The sequence below is a fragment of the Loxodonta africana genome, chromosome 18 (genome assembly GCF_030014295.1).
Source record: "Loxodonta africana isolate mLoxAfr1 chromosome 18, mLoxAfr1.hap2, whole genome shotgun sequence".
NCBI classification, from domain to species: domain Eukaryota; kingdom Metazoa; phylum Chordata; class Mammalia; order Proboscidea; family Elephantidae; genus Loxodonta; species Loxodonta africana.
Window position 1 is genome coordinate 16,845,237 of NC_087359.1, and position 22,824 is coordinate 16,868,060.

General features: G+C 52.3%; 1 protein-coding gene across 6 annotated transcripts; it reads left to right on the plus strand.

Annotated features, from left to right (window-relative positions):
- Window positions 1-1,998: 1,998 nt before the first annotated feature.
- EXOC7 (exocyst complex component 7) lies at window positions 1,999-22,806 on the plus strand. 6 transcript variants are annotated; one of them, XM_010596941.3, is made up of 20 exons: window positions 1,999-2,140; window positions 2,351-2,416; window positions 5,496-5,680; window positions 5,870-5,975; window positions 7,948-8,170; window positions 10,925-11,092; window positions 13,985-14,077; window positions 14,957-15,025; window positions 15,876-16,087; window positions 16,569-16,721; window positions 17,029-17,127; window positions 18,178-18,240; window positions 18,567-18,633; window positions 20,119-20,184; window positions 20,440-20,560; window positions 20,789-20,884; window positions 21,870-21,933; window positions 22,114-22,155; window positions 22,263-22,396; window positions 22,635-22,806. In XM_010596941.3, the coding sequence occupies exons 1-20, from the start codon at window positions 2,081-2,083 to the stop codon at window positions 22,735-22,737; spliced, it is 2,190 nt and encodes a 729-aa protein (XP_010595243.1). In that variant the 5' UTR covers window positions 1,999-2,080; the 3' UTR covers window positions 22,738-22,806. The 6 variants fall into 6 exon arrangements, with proteins under 6 accessions (XP_010595243.1, XP_003417296.1, XP_010595239.1 ...); XM_003417248.4 differs by having other exon boundaries at window positions 2,000-2,140; window positions 15,942-16,087; XM_010596937.3 differs by lacking the exon at window positions 13,985-14,077 and having other exon boundaries at window positions 2,000-2,140.
- The last annotated feature ends 18 nt before the right edge of the window (window positions 22,807-22,824 follow it).

Below are 22,824 nucleotides of genomic sequence, written 5' to 3' on the forward strand. Positions count from 1 at the left end.
ACCTATGTGTTCTGCACAAGCTTATGGATGAAGTCAAAGGCTTCTGAGGCTGCAGCTGCAGTTTGCTCCTTTTGCTAAAGCAGCTTGTGCTGAAGATAGTTGGGGAATTACAGCTTTTATGGAATCAATGTCTGCTTATCAACACACGTTTTCATTGGGTTGAGAATAATTTAAACTCATCTTGCCATTCTGTCAGGTCCTTGGTTGGCCCAGAATTTGTGCTCGACTAATAACTGAAAGGTTGGCAGTTTGAACTCACCCAGCAGTGTTGTGGAAGAAAGCCTGGCGATCTGCTTCTGTCAAAGTTATAGCCAAGAAAACTCCATGAAGTACAGTTCTACTCTGTAACACATGGAGCCACCATGAGTTGGAATCGATTTGATGGCAACGGGTTTGGTTGTTTTGGTTTTCATTTTGTCTACGTTTTAGTTCATGTGGTTGTCATAAATAAAACCTGCTTTTCACAGTGGATTTTCTTAAAAATCAGATTGGCGGCTTTTCATGATCACAAATGAGACTCTTGAGCTATTCAGCATGGTGAGGTAGAGGAACACAGCCAGGGCTTTACCTGCTCTGGCTGGCCAGGTGGACTTTGTACAGCTTACATCTCCAAGCCTGAGCTTCCTCATCTGCACAAGGAAGACAAGAGTGGCACCAGACTCATAGGTTTATTATGAGGATTAGATAACACTAGGACAGTTATCTGTATCAGAGGCGGGCAAACAGAAGGCTCTCAGTAAATGGTAGTTGGCTACCAAATTATATACTTGGACTTTGAAGGAAATTGAGACTACAGAAAATCACACACATACGTAGTTTATTTACAAAAATGCAATAGCATTGTACAAACTTTAAAATGTTTGCTCGCAATCAGAGAGGATACCCTTCCTCAAACCTAGAAAGCAAGATGTTATTTTTTCTTGAGCATCTACCATGGGTTAGTGCTGTTCAGAGGCTCAGAGAGGTTAAGCGCTAGGGTGCTAACTGAAAGGTTGGAGTTCAAACCCACAAGCCACTCCAGGGGAGAAAGATTTACAGCCTTGGAAACTCTATGGGGCAGTTTTACTCTGTTCTATAGGGTCACTATGGGTCATCAGAGTCGACTGGAAGGCAACAGGTTTGGTTTTTTTTGTTTGGAGCTCTGAAGAGGGGGTCCTGTCATCCTCCCAAGCCCATCTGATTTCCCCAGAGCTCCTGTGAGCCATGCTCCCTGCCTGTCTAAACACCTGCAGGCAGGCCTCTCTCTCCCTAGCTGGTAACAGTGCGCTTGCCCTGCAATCCCTCAAGCAGGCTTGGGGCCTTTCAGCCTTCCTCTTGCTGCTCTCCTAGACCTATGAGTTGGAGTCAACTCGGCGGAAATGAGTACGGTTTATTTTTTTGGAAGTAGGCTCTATCAGAAGTAATTCTCTACCACCAGGGTGGTCCACACACCCTGCAAATAAAATAGCTCTCTCCAAACCAGGCACCTAGGTGCGGCTTGGGGAGCATGCTCCGAGGCCCCAGGATGGATGCCCCAAGGACTCTGCCACCCCAGGTACCTGGCTGGGCCGTGCACAAGTTAGGACTGTGCTCAGGACCCGCTCAAGGGGAAACGACTACACCCCCAGGTTCATTAAATGGGCATGCAGGCGTCTATTGTGTGACACGCTCTGTGCTGTGCTCTGTAGGGAACGCAACGTCGGCGCCTCGACCCTGAATGCAATTGGGGAAGCGAATTCGTCGCCTTCCCAACGGTCTCTGTCAAAACGGTCGGTCTTCTCGCAAGGCCGGCAAGTGACCTGTAACTGTCCTGACAGCCGCAGGTAGCGTAACACAGTTCCGGAACCTTCTCTACCGAGGCAGGGATCCGCACCGACGGGAAACTGCAGTGCGCCAAGCACGCCAAACTTTCCACCCACACTCGCGATGGCCACTTGCTCTGCTGGGCCCCGGGAGGCGCACTTCCGCCTGCCACTCCCAACATGGCAACCAGCGCTCCCCGGGGCGGGGCCAAAAACGGAAGTGGGTGTGGTAGGGACGGGAGCCGAGCGGGACCGCTGTGACCCCATCCTGGGGCTTGGGGTCCGCAGGGTTTGGAGAGATGATCCCCCCGCAGGAGGCCTCCGCCCGGCGGCGGGAGATCGAGGACAAGTTGAAGCAGGTGAGGTTGGGGCTGGGCATAGCGGGGGAAGGGGTGAGGGAAAGGGGCCGAGATTGGGGCCCGGGCATCTACTCCCCGAGGAGACAAGTGGGAGGGGGCACTCCTAGCGAGGAAATGGGGTCGGGGCGGGGGTCGAGACAGGGGCCGCAGACGCGCTGATCTTCTTTAGTCTCTGGCTCCTGGTCATGTCCTTCCCTCCGCTTCCCCCAGGAAGAGGAGACGCTGTCCTTCATCAGAGACAGCCTGGAGAAAAGCGACCAGCTCACCAAGAATATGGTGAGTTACTCCTCAGCTGGGAGAGGCAGATGGGGCTCCTACCCTACAGGAGAGCGATGCGACCCTGCGCTCCCTGGGCACCCAAGGCCTGGGGTTTTGGCATGGGTGGCGATGGTTGGACCGTGTGGAGTTCTCTGGCAGTAACATGGCATCTAACTTACCTAGCCCCCGTCCCCATGTTCTAACCCGTGTGGAGGATCCTGCAGTCCCCGCTAGTCTGGACTTTCTAAAGCTCTCTGTCCAGGCTTTCCATTTTCCCTTCTCTCCTTCAGCAAACATTTAGTGAGACGGACTAGGTGGGCTAGTCACTGGTCATATGCCACCTCCAACTCAAGTGACAGAAAGTCCCTTATAGGGATGGCATTTTGAGATTACTTAGGCCAGAGAAGACACAACTTTCACTCCAGAGGACATTAGGGGTAGAAGGAGCTTTGAAGTTGGACAGATCTGGGATCTAGCCCCTGCCCTGCCGCTTACTGGTGTGATTCTACACAGGTAAATCTGCACCTCAGTTAACTTGTGTCTTAGTCTTCTAGTGCTGTTGTGACAGAAATACTACAAGTGGGTGGCTTTAAAGAGCATAAAATTATTTCCTCACACTTTAGGAGGCTAGTCCAAAATTAGGGCACCAGCTATAGGGGAAGGCTCTCTTTGAGCTCTCAGGGAAGATCCTTGTCTCAGACTTTTTTCTTTCTTGGCAATCTTTGCATGGCATCTATCTTTCCCCGTTTGTGCTTGCTTGTCTCTGTGTCTGTGCTCCTGCTTATAACTCAGGCAATTAGGTTTAGGACAAACCCTACACTGATATGACTTAGATAACATAACAAAGACAACCCTATTTCCATATGGGATTACACCCATAGGTATAGAGGTTAGGGTTCCAACACATATCAGGAGGACACAGTTCAATTTCTAACAACTTGTTTGCTAAAGCAGAGACAGTGCCAGCCTCTCAGTGTGGCGTGAAGGGTGTATGAGCTAATGCATGGGAGCACATCTTGCGCAGTGCCTGGTATACAACAGGTGCTCAATAAATACTAGTTTCCATCTTTATTCCTAGGTGAGACTGCTGTTGTTAGGTACCATCAAGTCGGTTCCGACTCATAGCGACCCCATGTACAGCAGAATGAAACACTGCCCTGTCCTGCACCATCCTCACAATCGTTTTTTTGCCTTGACCCCATTGTTGCAGCCACTGTGTCAATCCATCTGGTTCAGGGTCTTACTCTTTTTCGCTGACTCTTTACCAAGCATGATATCCTTCTCCAGGGACTGGTCCCTCCTGATAACATGTCGGAAGTATGTAAGATGAAGTCTTACCATCCTTCCTTCTAATGAGCCTTCTGGCTGTACTTCTTCTGAGACAGATTTGTTCGGTCTTCTGGCAGTCCAAGATATATTTAATATTCTTCACCAATACCATAATTTAAAGGCATCAATTCTTTTTTAGTCCCCCTTATTAATTGTCCAGATTTCACATGCATATGAGGCAATTGAAAACACCATGGCTTCTGTCAGGCACACCTTAGTCCTTAAAGTGACATCTTTGCTTTTTAATACTTGAAAGAGATCTTTTGCAGCACATTTGCCCGATGCAATACATCGTTTGATTTCTTGACTGCTACTTCCAAGGGCGTTGATTGTGGATCCAAGTAAAATAAAATCTCTTACAACTTCAATGTTTTCTCTGTTTATTATGATGTTGTTTATTGGTCCACTTGTGAGGATTTTGTTTTCTTTATGTTGAGGCATAATCCATACCGAAGACTGTGGTCTTTGACTTTCATCAGTAAATACTTCAAGTCCTCTTCACTTTTATCAAGCAAGGTTGTGTCATCTGCGTATCACAGTTTGTTAATGAATCTTTCTCCAGTTCTGATGCCATGTTCTTCATATTGTCCAGCTTCTCGGATTATTTGCTCAGTGAACAGATTGAATAGGTATGGTGAAAGGATACAACCCTGATGCACACCTTTCCTGTCTTTAAACCGCATAGTATCTACTTGTTCTGTTTGAATGACTGCCTCTTGATGTATGTACAGGCTCCTCATGAGCACAAATAAGTGTTCTGGAATTCCCATTCTTCATAATGTTATCCATAATATGTTAGGATCCACACAATCGAATGCCTTTGCATAGTCGGTAAAACGCAGGTAATCATCTTTTTGGTATTCTCTGCTTTCAGACAGGATCCATCTGACATCAGCAATGATATCCCTTGATATTCCATCACCAATGAGATTCCACACCCTCTTCTGAATCTAGCTTGAATTTTTGGCAGTTCCCTATCGATGTACTGCTTTTGAATGATCTTCAGCAAAATTTTACTTACGTGTGGTATTAATGATATTGTTCGATAATTTCTGCGTTCTTTTGGATCACCTTTCTTTGGAATGGGTACAAATATGGGTCTCTTCCAGTTGGTTGGCAAGGCAGCTGTTTTCCAAATTTCTTAGCACAGACAACTGAACACTTCTAGTGCTGCATCCAATCGTTGAGGCATCTCAATTGGTATTCCGTGAATTCTTAGGTAAGACTGGACAGGAGCAATTTGAGTAGATGTAGACTCGGCATTTGTATTCAACAATAAAACGAGTCAGAATCAACTCCAGAGCAGCAGGTTTGGTTCTTTGGTTTTTAGTCCTTATTTAATGAGATTTACTCTCAAAGAGTGAGGGTTTCGAAGATGCCAGCCATGCATTTGAGATTACTCTGAATGAAAAGCTTTCCCGATCGGTCTAAGAAAGGTTCAGAGAGAACAGAAATTGAGATTTGGCTTCAAAGGGTGAAAGGGAAGCCATCCTGGGATGATTGTCTTAGCAGAAGTTAATTTAATGCTTGCTTGGCTTGCCTTCAAATCAAATTTCAGCTGATCTTTTTTTCACCACCTAGCATGTGCCTGGTACATGCAAGGTGCTGGGGATACAGCGGTGAACCAGTAGACCCTGTCCCTTCCCTCATTAAGCTTATTGTCTAGAAACCCAGAGAAAAGGCAGGAAATGTCAGAGGCCTGGTGGTTGGATAGAAACAGAGCTGGGACAACCCTAAGGCCTGAGAGCCCGAAGCTCTCCCCCTGCAGGTGTCGATTCTGTCATCCTTTGAGAGCCGCCTCATGAAGCTGGAGAACTCGATCATCCCTGTGCACAAGCAGACGGAGAATCTGCAGCGACTTCAGGAGAATGTGGAAAAGACCCTGTCCTGCCTGGACCATGTCATCAGTTACTACCACGTGGCCAGTGATACTGAGAGGATCATCAGGGAGGGGTAAGCCAGGCCCAGGGGGCCACATCTCTGTGCCTCCCAGACCACCGATTCTAGGCCTTTGACGGGAAGGCGAGAATGTATTGGAAACCATAGTCCCTTGTGTCACTTCTCTTTTGACCTTTCCAAGTACTGCACCCTTTGTCCTTTCTCTTTACCGCCCCAAGCTGATCTGGCTCTTTTCTTTCTCAGCCCCACAGGTAGGCTGGAGGAATACCTGGGAAGCATGGCCAAGATTCAGAAGGCTGTGGAATATTTCCAGGACAATAACCCAGACAGCCCAGAGCTCAACAAAGTGGTAAGGGGCCAGCAGAGTAAAATGAGAAGTTTAGGGACCTCAGACCCTGCGCTAGTCTCACAAGAAGACTGGACCAGCTTAAAGGCATATATAGTAGAATAAACAGAAGTGTGTAGTAGAATACAGATCCTGCCTGAGGGCTAATGAGGTCAGTACCATGGTATACCTGTAACCCAGTGGGCGCACACCACTATAACCAGTGTGTATACTGCAGCCTGGAGCCCTGGTGGCGTGGTGGTTAAGAGCTCGTCGGCTAACCAAAACGTCAGCAGTTCGAATCCACCAGCTGCTCCTTGGAAACCCTATGGGGCAGTTTTCTGTCCTGTGAGGTCGCTAGAAGTCGGAATCGACCCAATAGCAATGCGTTTGGGTTTTTTTTTTTGTTTGTTTTACTGCAGCCCATGAGTTGAGAGCCTGCATCTCAGCGATTGGGATGTCAGGGGCTGGAGAACGTTTTCATAAGGGTCACGACCATGTTTTCATCACAGCATGCAGAGCTTTGTGCTAGAACTTGGGTGTGAGGATGGGATGGAGAAGGAGAATGTAAAAGATGAAAAACTATTGGTTTGCCCTAGGAGACTTACTTTTCACTTAATAGGAAATATTCTAACTCCTTTCTCTTTGTTGTTGTTTTATAACGTCTTAATCGAGATATAATTCATACGCCATAAAATCTCCCCATTTAAAGTGTAAAACTCAGTGATTTTAATGGAGACAGAGTTGTGCCCTGTCACCACAGTTAGTTCTAGAGCATTCTCATTACGACAAAGAGAAGTCCCGTACCCGTTAGCAGTCACTCGCCATTCTCCCTCACCGCAGCCCCTGACAGTCACTGTTCTATTTTCTGTCTCGATAGATTTTCCTACTCTGGGCTTCTCTTATAAACAACGTCATGCACCATGCAGTCTTTTGTGATGGGCTTCTATCACTCAGCATAATGTTTTCAAGGTTCATCCATGTTGCAGTGTGTGTCAGCACTCCATTTTGTTCTTTGGCTAAATAGCATTCCATTGTATGGATACAGCACATTGTATTCATCCATTCGTCAGTTGATGGCCATTTGGGTTATTTCTACTTTTTGGCTATCATGAGTAATGTGGCTATGAACACTTGTGTCTAAGTTTTGTGTGGACACGTTTTCATTTCTCTTGTATAAATACCCAGGAATGGAATTGCTGGATCATATGGTAAGCATTTGAGGAACTGCCAGACTTTTCCAAAACAGCGGCACCATTTTACACTCCTACCGGCAGTGAGGGTTCTAAGTTCTCCACATCCTCGCTAACATTTGTTATTTTCTATTTTGTCTCGTTTGTCTATTAATTAATTAATTATCAAAGCCACCTCGTGGGTGTGAAGTGGTATCTCGTGGTTTTGATTTGCATTTCCTTAATGGGTAGTAATGTTGGGCATCTTTTCATGTGTTTATTAGCCATTTGTGTACCTTTTGTTTGAGAAATGTCTATTCGAATCCTTTGCCCATTTTTTAGTTGGGTTATTTCTCTTTTTTACTGAGTTGCAGTAATCTTTTATATTATTCTGGATATCAGTCTCTTATCAAATACATGATTCGCAAGTACTTTCTCCCGTTCTGTGGGCTTTCTTTGCACTTTCTTGGTGGTATCATTTGCAGGACAAATGTTTTTAATTTTGATGTAGTTCTATTTCTGTTTTTTGTTTTGAAACCCCTTTCTAACAAGACTGTTTAACAAACAGTATGGTGAAAAAATATCCAACCAGTATTTATCAGCATCTACTTGGAGAGCTCTGGGGTTTGACCTGTGAGCGTACGTTTTGAGAGAATGTGGGGTAAAGGAACAATCAAAGAAGGGTTCCTGGTGATTCTTGTCTGGGTGTAAGGGGGGTGAAGGCAGAGAAGGGCAGAGGCCCAGAGTCAGGAAGGCAGAAGCTAGGGCCAGGCCACATGCATTCCCAAGCGACAGCAACACTCTCCCTCCTGCCATCCGTGTAGAAGCTGCTGTTTGAGCGGGGGAAGGAGTCGCTGGAGTCTGAGTTCCGCAGCCTGATGACGCGGCACAGTAAGGTCGTCTCTCCTGTGCTCATCCTGGATCTCATCAGTGGCGAGGACGAGCTAGAGGTCCAGGAGGAGGTGCCCCTGGAGCACCTGCCCGAGGGCGTGCTTCAAGACGTGATCCGCATCTCCCGCTGGCTGGTGGAATATGGCCGCAACCAAGGTGAGAGCAGCAGGCCTGGCTGCTGATGTCACCTGCCTGCCCGCCGCTGGCCTCACCTGCCTGCCACTGGCCTTGCCTGCCCACCTCTGGCCTCGCCTGCCCGCCGCTGCCCAGGCCTGTACGGCAGGGCCGGAGGGTAGGATTTGGTCCCCTTTATTTCTTTAATCCATCTTTTTTTTTTTGATAGAGGCTTGATAGGAAATAATACAAGCAACGAATCTGCAGCTTACGTATCAAATTGTGAACCTAGACATGTCCATACTTTTCTTTGTATGCCTCTTATGCTTCGTAACTTTTTTTGACTCGTTGTAAACGTTCAGGTAGTACAGAACGCCTTCGGGGAAAAGTTAAAGTCTGTCCCTCACCCCAATGCCTTTATCAGACCCCAGTGATGCGTGTCCTTAAGGTTTTTTATACCTTTCCAAAAAGTCTTTACATAGCTGTCTGTGTGTGTGTGCGTGTGAGAGAGAGAGAAAGGGTCCCTGGGTGGCGCAGCTTGTGCTCAGCTGCTAACCTAAAGATTGGCAGTTCAGTCCTACCCAGCAGGGCTGTGGAAGAAAGGCCAGGCAATCTACTTCCATAAAGATTACAGCCAAGAAGACCCTAGGGAGCAGTTGTGCTCTGTCACATGGGGCCGCCATGAATTGGAACCCACAGCAATGGGTTTGTTTGGTTTTGGTGTGTGTGAGGGAAAGATTAAATGCCTGTGTATCCTCACCTTGCCCTGAAATGGGATCACACTAAACTCTCCTACAGGCTTTTCTCTAGTGAGTGATATAGCTCAGCATTGTTCCGTGTCAGTACATTTTTGCTTTGCTCATTTTAGCGACTGCATACTATTCTGTGGTATGGTGGTGCCATCATTCATGTAACCAGTTCTAGGAATTAAAAATAAACATCTTGAGGTAAGCAAAATTTTTAGAAAGTAAAAAATCCAGTGAATACCGAGTTTTACACTTTTTAGCCCTGCAATGTTGTCTTCTCTTTGTTGATGAGTACACAGACCACGTTGACGAGTGCATGATCTCATCTGGAGTTGTTCCACTTCCCGTGAGGACGGTGTGGTGGCAGCTCTTATGGCCACAATGTCTTCCCTGGAAATACACCCTCAGCCCATGAGCTGTCTAGGGGAGCCCAGGGCTTGGCAGAAGTTAGTCAGGGGCTCCCTTGGGATCCCAAATGAGGACAAGTGAACAGGCTTCAGACCCCTCTGCGTCCTTCAACCAGAGCCGCTCGGCTTTTGTCTGTTTTTACATTGGGATTCTTTGTAAAATATTTGTTAGAAATTGCTGAAATATGCCATGTGTCTTAGTTCACCAGTGCTGCTGTAACAGAAATACCATAAGTGGGTGGCTTTAACAAACAAATTTAATTTCTCACAGTTTAGGAGGCTAGAAGTCTGAGTTCAGGGTGCTTAGTTCCTGAGTGATCTTCATGTGACGTGGCCTCTTCCCTGTCTCTGCTTGCTTGCTTGCTTGTTTAATCGTTTACTTCTCAAAAGAGATGGATTTTAGATTCGCCCTGCACTAGTACTGTCTCATTAACATATCAAAGAAACCCCGTTCCCAAAGGGGATTATAACCACTACAGGGTTAGGATTTACAACACATATTTTGGGAGAACATGGTGAATTCAATCCACAACACCATGGTTTCTGTAGCTGTTTGCTTGCTCACGTACATGTTGGGATTTTCCAGTTTTCCGTGGCAAACTGGTTAAGTGCTACAGCCGCTAACCAAAAGGTCTGCAGTTTGAATCTACCAGGCGTTCCTTGGAAACCCCAGGGGGCAGTTCTACTCTGTCCTATAGCAAGTTGCTTTTTTATATTTTTTATAGTACGTTAGATGAAGATTTACAGAGCAAATTGGTTTTTCATTAAACGATACACATGTTGTTTTGTGACATTGGTTCCAGCCCCACGACATTTCAACACTCCCCCCTTTTTTCACCTTGGGTTTCCACTAGTTGCTTTTTTATTTAGGGACTTCTTTGGGGTATATCCTCAAAGGTACCATAATCACATAGAAGTGTCTAAACAGATCTGTAACCTCCATCCTGTCGCAAGTTCCTCTCCAGACAGTGGGGGCCGTTGTCAGACTCACCAGTGGTCCCACTGCCATTGCTCTTTGTTAGTTGTAGTTATCTTTGCTACTTGATAGGGCTGTCATAAGGAGCCCTGGTGGCACAATCGTTGGCGGTTCAAACCCTGCCAGCAGCTCAGTGGGAGAAAGATGTGGTGATCTGTTTCTGTAAAGATTATAGCTTAGGAAACCCTGTGAGGCAGCTCTACTCTGTCACATGGGGTCGTTATGAGTCAAAATTGACAGCACCTAACACCAACAACAGGGGTGTCATGGTCCTCTAATTTTTTACTTTGCATTTAATTATAATGGTACCTGTTGTCTCACTCACTGATGTTTGCTGTCTTTCTGTCTCATGTAAATTGCTCACACCCTTCGACCCAAGTTCAACCTAAAGGTTAACTTTATGTTTTTTATTTTAAAAAGTGTGATTCCAAAGTTACAAATAATTATTTGTCCTGTTGGGAGTGGTTTTCTATTTGAAGATTTTGCCTGTTTGGGGACGAGGCCACACGGGTGGCTGAGACCTGTTGCGGGTGCCAAGAAGGGTCTCACACATAGTAATGGTGGGTTTGGCCGCTACCCCTGGAGCTGCACCTAGTGGGAAGGGAGAGACCATGGGAGAAGGCAGAGGCAGGGACCCAGCTGCCGCTCTCTGTACTTCTCTCCTTAGATTTCATGAACGTCTACTACCAGATTCGCTCCAGCCAGCTGGACCGCTCCATCAAGGGCCTGAAGGAACACTTCCGGAAGAGCAGTTCTTCCTCTGGGGTCCCCTACTCCCCTGCTATCCCCAACAAGAGGAAGGACACACCCACGAAGAAGCCCATCAAGCGGCCAGGTGAGCCCCCCCATCTAAGGACAGGCAAAAGGCTGGCTGGGCCTGGTGGCTCTGTCCCTCCTACGGTTAACAGCATCAGGCCCTCCAGAGCTTGTCTTCTCGATACCCCTCAACTGTAGGTGTCCGGGGCAGAAAGCCAGTGTTTACCCGCCTAGCAAGACCCCAGAGAGCGAGGGCCCCTCCCCTCCACCCAGCAGAGCTTGGAGATTACACAGATGGCTTTGAGGGTCACAGAGATGTGCTCTGTTTTCAGTCCTGAGGCGCAGTGACAGTGGGGCACCAGGGCAAAGCCACTTGTTGGGAATCCTCTTCCTCACTCCATTGCCCTATCAGGAGGCCAGGTGTGCTGCTGCGGCAGACAGTGGCAGAGGGGAAGGCACTCCAGCTGCTGCCTTCCAGAAGGCCAGGCTGAGTCAAAGTGATGCATAGCGGAAAAGTAGACGGGGAAACTCACACTCTGATAGAAGGGAAAAGACCCCAGACCATTCTCTCTGCAGAATTGACTCTAGCTTGGGGGCTTCACCGTGAAGTCAGTGCTTTGTTGTGAAAAAGCCCAGGAGGGACATTAAGTCACAGATGCCTGGACTGTGGGGCTGTGGTGTCCTGGTAAACAGCCCTGTCTGTGTCCTTCCCCACATCATCATGTGCCCCACGTGCGGGCCACGGCTTGGCAAAGATGCACCCTCAGCCGTCTCCCCTGAGGCGCGGTGACAGTGGGGCTGGCTGGCTGCCGAGAGGTGCCTCGGTCAGTTCAGGGAAGGACTGGGCTTTGTTGAGGGAGGGGCCGCTGCAGGCAGTATTGGGGACAGAAAGGGCAATAAGGCTGAGGCTTGTTTATCTGACTCAGCTGGACCCTACTGGCTCCTCAGGAGGCACGTTGCCCAGACCTGGTGGGACCCACTGCTCCTGACCGCAGGCTTGGGGTAGAGCTCACTCCCTCCGTTTCTCCCTCCCTGTGTCCTTCAGAGAGCAAGGTGTCTGCTCACACATACTCAGCAGAGTACCTGCACGCCCACAGGCCTTTGCTGGGGTGAAGTCGGAATTGGCAGAGAGGAAGCTGTCCTCTGGGGCCCAGGCGGGCAGAGCGTTAGGGGAGCTGGCCTGGCGGCCCCGCAGGAGGTGCTGCCTTCCCTCGGTGTGGATATCCTGGCCACAGCCCCAGGAGACCTGCCACAAACAAGGAATCTACCGACCCAGCCTGCTGGGCCGCAGCTGCCCGTGTGACTGAAGGTTCTGTCCTATGCATTGAGGGCTGTCTCTGTGAGGCTGCCGGGGGCCTGAGCCTCAGGGGCTGTGGGTGCCTCCTCTGTGTCTCTCTCTAGCAGGCCCACTGGAGCCCCAGGGCCCGATTGGTGCTGCCACAGGCATGCTTGTGGCCCATGCAGGGATGAGGCCTTTCAGGGAGGTAGGGCCTGGTCTCAGGGGTCTCCTGGAGGACCTCATCTGCCCTGGGCTTCTAGACACCAGGGAACCAAGGCTGTGAGGATTCCAGGGGTTTAAGAGTTGTCAGGAACAGGTGGGCACAGGACCAATATCAGAGGCTGGGGAGTCAGGCCCCTTGGATGTTAGTTCTGGGATCTGGGGACAAGAACAGGGAGCCCTGGTCAGTACAAAACGCCAACCTTGGCATCATCTCTGATAATTGGGCACCTGAGGCTTTGACAGCTGCAGGGTCAGCATCCCCGAACCACATCCATGGCCATGTGGTAGTTAGGCTGCTGCTGGTTGGCCGTCGGCCCACCTGCTCCGGGCTGGGTGTGAGGTGCTCGGTTCAGAGCACACGGGATGCGGATGCCGAGCAGCAGTTACCGCAGAACTGGGTTATTAGAAGCTAACTGTGGTGCCATACAAACAGAAAGAGCTGGGCAGGTCCAGACCGCGTCCCCTCCTCCCCAGCCTCTGGGAGCCATCCAGAGCCCTGCGGCCTCACTATGCTGGGGCGGGAGGTGGGTGCAAAGTCTCCAGGGAAGGTGGAGTAGAGTCACACGCCCATGTCCCTCCCGTCCTCAGCACAAACTGTATTAACAAGGCAGCTGTATTTGTCTATTTTAAATGTCATTTTATTCCCCTCCCCCACTTTCTGCCATGAGATGCCTCGTTCCCCTAGAGATGGCTGACCCAGGAGGCTATGGGTGCTGCATTTTTGTTTTTATTGTTTTAACTTGTGATACTAACTGTTGTTTTTTTCCCCTGTGCCAAGAGCATGTCCCCTCCCCTATGGCCCTCCCTCTGCACTCTGTGTGGTGGCTTCTTGTAACCCCTTCTTGACTTCTGCCATTTTCTCCCTTGGCTCTGAGTGGTTTGGGCAGCTTCTACCATGGGCAGGGCCTGATTGCTTATCTCCAGCCTCTGTCTTGGGCGCTGCTCTTTCCGGAAGCTCCTCTCACCCAGGTTCAGCTTCCCTCTGACTGGTGTTTGGCTCTGTCCCAACACTGAGCACACTCTAAGAGCTCGGCCTGGCATCTGGGGCTGCAACGCAGGCCTGCTGGCTCCTGGTGCCCCCACTGGGTCTGAGAGCTTTGCCATCAGCTCCATCTCAGGCGTCTCGGTATTCTGGTTAAGATGCCGCTCGGGAGTATTTTTTATTTTTTACTTCTCCTGGTGGAACTTGCCCACCTTGCCTCCTTCGCTCCCAAAATGAACTCACATCCTGAGTATTAAGAGCCAGCAGCAGACTCGAGCTCCATTTGGAGAACAAGCGTTTCCTTTCCTTGGTCTCCGTACTCAAGGTCCCGAGTGGTCCTGGGGTAGGGCCTGCTGGGAGAGGTGGATCAGGGGCGTGCTCACTGTTAGGGGCCAGGGTGGGCCTGGGGTTGGTGGAGGGCCGCTGCTGTTTTCTCTCACTCATTTCCTAGGTCTTCTTATCTCCTCTCTGTGTGGCTCTGGTGACAGGGACGATCCGTAAGGCTCAGAACCTTCTGAAACAGTATTCCCAGCATGGTCTAGATGGGAAAAAGGGGGGCTCTAACCTCATTCCTCTGGAAGGTAATCACCCTGTGTCCTTTCCTTTCTCTTCCCTCCCCACCATGTGTCACTGGGCAGGGCGGAGCCTCCAGCCATCCAGGAGGCCTGGGGAGTAACCCCAAGGGGGGCAGGGCGGGGTACGAAGCCCCCTGACTCCGCTAGGGCTCAGGCTGGTGCAGGGGTGGGGTCTTGGCCCTCGGCCTGGTTCTGTCTGGCTGACGGCAGCTCTGCCCTTCCAGGCTCCAAACCCTCGCCTCCCTGTCTCTGTCCTTGTCTCTTGTTGGAACTCAGAGAATGTTCTTTGTCCTGGGGCAGCCCTTTCACGCTCAGACCAGCAGTGGCAGGACCAAGCTGGCTCGGGCCTCCTGGCCACCCCCAATGCTCCCAGCTTTGGAAAGGGGAGCGTGTGCAGCCAGGGGCCCGGCAGCTCGTAGGCCATGTCCCTCCCCACTGCCTGCCAGAGGAGGAACAGGCAGGCCACCGCCCTGGTGGGTCTACCCTCCTTCAAAGGAATGGCCCTGGGGGACAGAAGGCTGTCCCCTATCACACCACAGTGATGCTTCTCTAACTGTATTCAGGGAGAGGCCCAATATGGTGAGGCCAGGAAGCTCCCTGGGCCAAGCACCAGATTCTCCACAGCTACCGAGAGCCCTGGCCACCAGGCTTGGGGAAGACAGCTCCCAGGGCAGGCCTGGGCACTGCAGGTCAGGCTTGAAACGGCTGTTCCCAAAGTGGTTTGGCACGGCGGAGGGGCTCAGAGCCCCCCCTGCCACCCCTTCCCTGTACCCCATCTCACACCTCCCTCCTGGAGATCAAAGGCTTCTTCCCCACCCCCGAGGGGCAGCTGTCTGGCCCCTGGATAAACCGCTGCTTGTGTTTGTGCGGCTGACATCTCGCTAGGTCACGAGCATGATTTCCGAGTTAAGCACCTGTCCGAGGCCCTGAACGACAAGCACGGGCCACTGGCCGGTGAGTACCGCGGCCCAGCCCGAGCACAGCTGCTGCTGCCACCACTCCCCTGGCAGCAGCCCCAAGCGTCTGCTCTGCCTGGGCCGCCCGGGCCTACTTGCTACTCTCTCTCTGCCCTGATCTCTCTTTTGAGCACCAAGTCTCCTTTCCTTGTGCAGTCACTCTCAGGGCCCAGGCCCAGGGGAGACGCTGTGGCTGGTCAGGAGGCAGCTCACTCGAGGGCAGGCCATCCCAGCATCTTGACTCCAGAACAGCTCCACAGCTGTGACCCAGGGAGCTGTTCCCTTGGCGCACAGAGCCAGGCTGTTCTGTCACTGGTGTCAGCCTCCAAGAGTGGGACCCGATCTCCTCTGGGGCAACTGACAACCAAGGAGCCTCCCGCTTAGGGGCTCACATTACCACTTCTCAGATTTTGACTCGAAGCTAGCTAGCCAGGCTCATAGCATATAGCCCACCTCCCTCTTCTATGTTCTAGAAGGCCTGGCCCGGCTGGTCATTGCCTTCAGAGGCATAGTGTTTCCTCGATGGCTGACCTTGGTGCCCGCCGCCTGTCCATCCAGCTGTCTCTTTCTGGGGCAGTTCAGGCTCCTCAGCCCTGCTGGCCAGATATGCCTTGTTCAGGAAGTTGACATAGGGATCTTCCCTCCTGATCCTTTCCCCTTTCCCCACTCTGTCTGGGCTCAGATGCTCTGGGGACTGAACAACTGTCCAGGCGGAGCATGAGGGCGGGACCAAGGCTGGGCTCCGCTCCTGCGTTTCCCCTTGAACCTGGTCGGGCCAATGGCATCCTCTCGGCTTCCTGCCACAGGCCTGTGGCCTCCTCCCCATCTGCTGCCTGTCTGGGCCGCAGGTCAGGAGCTGGGGAGAGCCACATCCCTCCCCACAGAGAGGCTCAGGGGCCGTACCGTGCCCACAGGGAGAGACGACATCCTGGACGTGGAGACTGATGCCTACATCCACTGCGTCAGCGCCTTTGTGCGGCTGGCCCAGAGCGAGTATCAGCTGCTGACCGACATCATCCCCGAGCACCACCAGAAGAAGACCTTCGACTCCCTGATCCAGGTCCCGCCCACTGCCCTGCCCAGAGGGCTCCCTCAGCACCATGAATCTTCAGTTTGGGACAGGCCTGTTTTCCCTAGTCCTGGGGGTCTCTCCAAGGTCCTTGGGTGGTGCAGACAGTTTGTACTTGACTACTAGTCTAAAGGTTGGTCATTCGAACCCACCCAGCAGCACTGTGGAAAAAAGGCCTGGCAACCTGCTTTCATAAAGCTCACAGCCATGAAAACTCTATGGAGCAGTTCTACTTTGTAACACATGGTGGGGAGGGACACCATGATTCGAAATCAACTCGATGGCAACGGGTTTGCTTTTGGTTTGGGGGGCCTGTCCTGGGCAGTGTGCCCCAGTTGATGCTTCCCTGTGGCTCCTTCCTTGCCGTCGTGTGCTGGCTCTCCCAGCTCCCCCAACTCCCTCCCACCCCCGCTGTGAGGTGCCCTCACTGCTCTGCCCTGCCCTAAGCTGCCCCGGCCTCTCTCTCTCTCAGGACGCGCTGGACGGGCTGATGCTTGAAGGGGAGAACATCGTGTCAGCTGCCCGGAAGGCCATCATCCGGCATGACTACTCTGCCGTACTCACCGTCTTCCCCATCCTGCGGCACCTCAAACAGACCAAGCCTGAGTTTGACCAGGTGCTCCAGGTATGTGGGCAGGGAGCCCCTGGGGACCTGGGAAGGAGGGACCCTGCTGCCCATGTGGGCTCCCAGCACCGTTCCCTGGAGAAGCTGGCGCTGTTCTCCGCATCTCTGTTCTGAGCACAGACAGCCAGCAGCCTCTGCAGGGCCCTGGGCAGGTTGAGATGCCCACTGGTGGGAGAAGACCTGGTGGCTCCCTGGTGCTAGAGAGGCCACGTCCTAGGGCAAGGGGCAGGGCAGCAGCTGGGAAGGGGAGCAGAGAGCTGCAGGGGGAGCTGGAGGTGTGCATGCAATGAGCCACGTGCTTCCTCAGGGCACAGCCGCCAGCACCAAGAACAAGCTGCCCAGCCTCATCACCTCCATGGAGACCACTGGTGCCAAAGCCCTGGAGGACTTTGCGGATAACATCAAGGTGCTGCCCTCCCCAGTTCCCGCCCAGGCCCAGCCCAGGGTACTGTGGGCCCAGACCACCCATGACCTGGCTCTGGGGAGCTCCTCAGAGAGTAGGCCTCCACAAGGGCCAGCTTCGCCAGTAGGGAAGCTGGCTACGCTGCTGGTTTCCTATCGATGCCCACTCGCTCCCCTTTCTTTCCTAGGGGGCTCCTGAGCCCTCTGAGGCTGGAAGCTCCCTCAGCCTGAGGGTGTCCTGGCACTTGTACACCAGGAGGTGGTGCCATGATCAGGCCAGACCTGGGGTGTGGTGGAGGGGGCCCGAGGTGATCAGGGAATTAGGGGCTTTTTTTTTTTTTTACTCAGAGTCCCTGGGTGACACAAATGGTTAGTGCACTTGGCTGCTAACCAAAAGTTTGGCGATTCAGGCCACCCAGAAGTACCTTGGAAGAAAGGCCTGGCAATCTACTTCTTAAAAGCCAGCCATTGAAAACCCTGTGGAATCCCGATCAAAAGGAAGAAAACGTAGAACAGAATTTCAAATTCTCATGGAATCCAGACTTTGGAGCCATGGAGGCTGGATGAACCCCCAAAACTATTACCCTGAGATAATCTTAAACCTTAAACCAAAAATATCTCCTGAAAGTCTTCTTAAAATCCAGCAAAAGTTTAGCATAACTAGTTAAAAAAAAAAAAAAAAAATCTGCCTTGAGCATTGTGCTCCCCTAAGATCTGTTTATATGGTGTCAAGTTGACAACAGCAACTTGAAAGATTGAATAGGAAACTTAGGGGGACCAGTGAGTTTATGTTAATGAGAGAGGAACAGCTTAGAAAAGGAGGGTGAGAATGGTTGCACAACTCAAAGAATGTAATCGGTGTCACTGAATTATGCACGTAGAAACCATTGAATTGCTCTACGTCCTGCTGTCTATATTCTCAGCAACGACAAAAGAAAATTATATGTATAGAAAAACACCATATGGAGCACAGCTGTGCTCTGATACACGTGGGGTTGCCGTGGGTCAGAGTCAAACTCAGCAGCAACTGTTTTGTTTTGGTTTTTCCCTGCAGAATGACCCAGACAAGGAGTACAACATGCCCAAGGACGGCACTGTGCACGAGCTCACGAGCAATGTAGGTGCTGTCTGAGGGAGCCGGGAGGGGAGGGTCCCAGGCCAGCAGCTGGGCATGGACACCATGGAGGGACCCTGCCTAGCCCAGGCATGCTCCCTACCTTCATGAGGTTGAGCTGATGACAGGATGGACAGGAAGTGCTTACTGTCCCCAGCAGACAGGGCCTTTCCTGGCAGGCTAAAGCCCCACGGGTGAAACATGGGGCTCCCTGGGAAGTGCCCTGGCCCTGGCCTTGCCCTGGTGTGGTTGGGTTGTGCATTGTGGAAGGCACTCAGACCTTCAGGTCCTGCCATTGACCTCGCCCTGGACCCGTTTCTCCCCACCAGGCTATCCTCTTTCTGCAGCAGCTTCTGGACTTCCAGGAGACAGCGGGTGCCATGCTGGCCTCCCAAGGTACTGGGCACCCCTCAGTGTGGCGGGCCCTCCCCTGCCCTGCTCCCACTCTCCCTCTTGTCTGGAGACATGGGGTTAGGCCCCCAGGTGGCACTGACCCCTCTGGGTGAGGAAGGTTTGATGGCACCTTTTGTAACCCTATCCCCACCCTCTGCTCCTTTTACCCTCCTCGCTTCTGGGAGTGGCCACACTCGTTTGCAGGTGCCCTTCCCACCCTGTCCCCCTCCATATCTCTCCACTTCCTTTCGTATTCTCCTGTTTTCCTAATGAGTCTGACTCAGCTGACCTTTCAGTGGGTGGCATCTCAGGGCCAGCTTGGTGTCTTCCCGTGGACCACTGCTCTAGGACTGCAGCTTGGAAGGTCGACATGGAAGCAGAAGTGTGTCCCTGGGCCCTTCCGAGCACTGAGGCCAGCCCAGCCTGCTGAGGCCCCCAGGCTTTCCCTTTCTCCCCCCAGTCTGGGAGCAAGGAGCCCAGGGGCAACTCTGGCCTGTGGTTCTCCAGTTCTCCAATTCTAGTGGGTCCCGTGGTCCTCAGTGGGTTGGGCCTGGGTGTGTCCTGTCCGTGTGCTGGCTGTCATGGGGTGAGGTCTGCGTGAGTCGGGCTAGTGCGGCCGTTTCTAACCTGTTTTTGCACTTTGCATCTTTCTCCCTTCTTGTCTCTCCCTCCGTCCCCTCTGTGTGCTCTGCCTCTCACTCCGTAGTTCTTGGGGACACATACAATATTCCTTTAGACCCCCGAGGTAAGCAGTGGGGCTCTGCATCCCCTCCCTTCTCTGAAGCCCCTCGGGTGAGGTTCCCTGGGAGAGAGGCGCCTTGACAGACTTAGGACAGGGCCTGCTGGGAAGTGGGGGTCACAGGCAACATTGGTTCTTACAGGGTGCTCTTGACCCTCTCAGCACCCTTCACGGCCACTTTCTATCTCTGAGCCTGTCTGGGCAGCACCCTGCTGTGTCCAGCACCATGAGTACACCTCTGGCTCACCCAGCCCCGTCCTCTGCCTCCCCACCCCACACTTTTGCCTTCCCCTTGGTCTTCTGCTTTTACGCAGGCAGCAGGCTGTCTGTGTGGAAGGGCCTGATAAGAGGGGCTTGGGGGAAGTGAGGGGGAAGTGGGGAGCACATCCTGAGACTTCCCCATTTGACAAGTGGGGTGCGTGGCCCTTGTGGCTACCACCGAGCATAGGCTGGGGCTGAGGGTCGGCAGAGGGCATTGGCACCCACTCCTGTCCTGCCAGCCTTCCTGACAATCGCAAGCCAGGCCCTTAAGCACCCATGCCATCCCACAGAGGGTTTGCCCGGGGTTCCCAAAGCAGCCCATGGGCAGTGTGCCCTGAGGCTCGGCAGGTGCCAGCTCTGCCTCTGGAGCTTTCTGTGCCCCACCTGCCTGAGGAAGGTCTCCTCAGATTTCTCCGGGGGGAGGGCACGGCTGAGAGGGATTGTCAGCTCTGCAGCCGCGATAGATAACAAGGCATCCCTTCTCACAGAGACCAGTTCTTCAGCCACCAGCTACAGCTCCGAGTTCAGCAAGCGGCTCCTGAGTACCTACATTTGTGAGTGCTCTCAGCACTGACCTCTGCTCCCTGCCTTCCCGACCTTCTTTGCGCTGTATGCTGGGGCCCTCTCCCAACCATTGGAGTTGCAATGTAACCTCTAGTTCAGGAACCAAAGGGGGTTGGGCTCAGGGCTCCTGAGGCCCGTGGAGCCAGGGACAAGGAACGATGGATGGGAGTCGGTGTGTGGGTTGTCGGATTGGGTTGTCTTGGTCAGACTGGCATGTGGGCGTGGCCACATCCTTCCCTGTGCAGGTAAAGTCCTGGGCAACCTGCAGTTGAACTTACTGAGCAAGTCCAAGGTGTATGAGGACCCGGCTCTGAGTGCCATCTTCCTGCACAACAACTACCACTACATTCTCAAGTCTCTGGAGAAGTGAGTGGCCTGCAGGGCTGGTCTCGGCTCTCACCTTCCCCAGGCCTGGCCCATGCAGGTGCTGGCTGTGCCCTTGCCCAGGTGGGGGGTGGGGGGTGAGCGCTGCCCTCTGCGAGCTCTTGCAGCTCGGGGCGCCATGTGGGAGGCCCGACCTCTGGCATCCTGGCGCTGCAGCACAACCAGTGGTCTTTGTTCTGTCCCCGCCCGCATCCCCCTCCCCCACCCCAGGTCTGAGCTGATCCAGCTGGTGGCCGTGACCCAGAAAACTGCAGAGCGCTCCTATCGGGAGCACATCGAGCAGCAGATCCAGACCTACCAGCGCAGGTGAGAGGCCGGGCCACCCCAACACAGGCGCTGGGCTGCCTCAGTCCCTCCCCTGTCCCTGCCCACTGCCCACCCTTCCTGCTCAGCTGGAGTGGGGCTACTTGGGGAGGGGGGCTTCTGGTCTATGGGTGCCCAAACCGCCACTGGTTTGTCAAGTTCACGGGGGGCGGGGAGGCTTTCTCCCTCCCCATCTGCTCTGTTGGGGACACTATTATAACTGTCCTCTTCGGAGATAGTCTATCACCTATTGAGGCTCATTGAAGAGTTTTCTGTCAGAGGTGTGGATAACATCTAACCTAAGCGAACAGCAAGGTTGCACAAGTTATTGACTAATATATATTCATGGAGGGAGCCCTGGTGGCACAATGGCTAAGCACTCAGCTGCTAGCCAAAAAGTTGGCATTCTGAACCCACCAGGGGTTCCTCAGGAGAAAAAGACCTGGCGACCTGCTCCCATAAAGATTACAGTTTAGGAAACCCTGTGGGGCAGCTCTACTCGTGTCACATGGGATCACTACGAGTCAGAATTGACTAGAAGCACCTAACAATAATAATATATTCACTTAGAATTTGCTAAGTCTTTCTCTGCAGGGTTCTCTGGGCTTCTCCAGCCCCCTTATTTCCCTGATTTGTCTCTGTCTCCCTTTGAGTGTGTCTGTCTTCTTCCCATTTGTCTGTCCTTTGCTCCCTGGTTTCTTTTTCACCTGTTCCTCTATCTTGACCTGCCATTATATATATATACGTGAAGTTCATAGAATTTGTTCAGCCTATGGAATGCAGTTTCCTGTCCTTAATTTTAGAAGCTAGCAACTTAAACATTTTATATTTGAAAACAAAAAACCCTGTTGTGTTTTGCTGAGTTATGACCCAGACTGATTCCTACCCTCCCCCAGTAATTCATGAGATTTAAAAAAAAGAAAAAAAGGGATGAAATGGCTGCCTCAGGGTTGCCCGTCCTGCCCTCACCTCTCTTCTGCTTTGGCAGCTGGTTAAAGGTGACCGACTACATCACTGAGAAGAACCTGCCTGTGTTCCAGCCTGGAGTCAAGGTGGGCTAGGAAGGGCTGCTTAGCAGCTGTGATGCTTTCGTCATGTCTCTGGGGAAGATGGGCAAGCATCCTGGGATGAGCGAGGAGGGCGGGGACACAGGGACATTTGGGGGATGAGCGGGGGTGGGGAGGGCGCCTGGTTCTGAGGAAAGCTCTCTGCCCTGTCTCGTCTGCCCCCAGCTCCGGGACAAGGAGCGGCAGGTGATCAAAGAGCGCTTTAAGGTGAGTCGGGTCCTCTCTCCTTCACTCCTTGCTCCTGCTGCTGTGGCAACACAGACCCAAAACGTTTGTCTCTGGGTCCCTTCTATCCCTTCCTTTCTGGTGAGCAGGGCTTCAATGACGGCCTTGAGGAACTCTGCAAGATCCAGAAGGCCTGGGCGATTCCAGACACAGAGCAGAGAGACAAGATTCGCCAGGCTCAGAAAAACATTGTCAAGGAGACCTACGGGGCCTTTCTGCACAGGTGAGCAGAACACCCTCCTCCCAGCCCTGGGGTCCCACGCCCCACCTGGGCCTCAGAGCCCTGCTCTTCCCCAGGACAGAGGAGGGGTAGTGGCTGTGGGTGGCTGGTCTGCCTTGGGCCCAGATAAAGACGTCAGTCAGGGACATGGCTGTCCACTTCTGAGATCATCAGGAGTGCCTGGGCCGAGGGTGGAGCTGGGGGCTGGGCCTCTGCCCCCCTGACCTCAGTGCCTGCTCAGGTATGGCAGCGTGCCCTTCACCAAGAACCCCGAGAAGTACATTAAGTACCGCGTGGAGCAAGTGGGTGACATGATCGATCGCCTTTTTGACACCTCCGCCTGAACCTGCTGCTATTCCTGCCGGATGCACCACTAACCATGTTATTGGACAGATAAACCACTGTTAACTTGCCTCAGCCGGGTGAGTTTG

Coding starts and splice junctions, on each gene's coding strand:
- EXOC7 (XM_010596941.3), top strand. CDS start 2,081: ATGATCCCCCCGCAGGAGGCCTCCGCCCGGCGGCGGGAGATCGAGGAC. Junction 16,722..17,028: donor AGTTTGACCAGGTGCTCCAG/GTATGTGGGCAG, acceptor GTGCTTCCTCAG/GGCACAGCCGCCAGCACCAA. Junction 20,561..20,788: donor ATTCTCAAGTCTCTGGAGAA/GTGAGTGGCCTG, acceptor CCCCCACCCCAG/GTCTGAGCTGATCCAGCTGG.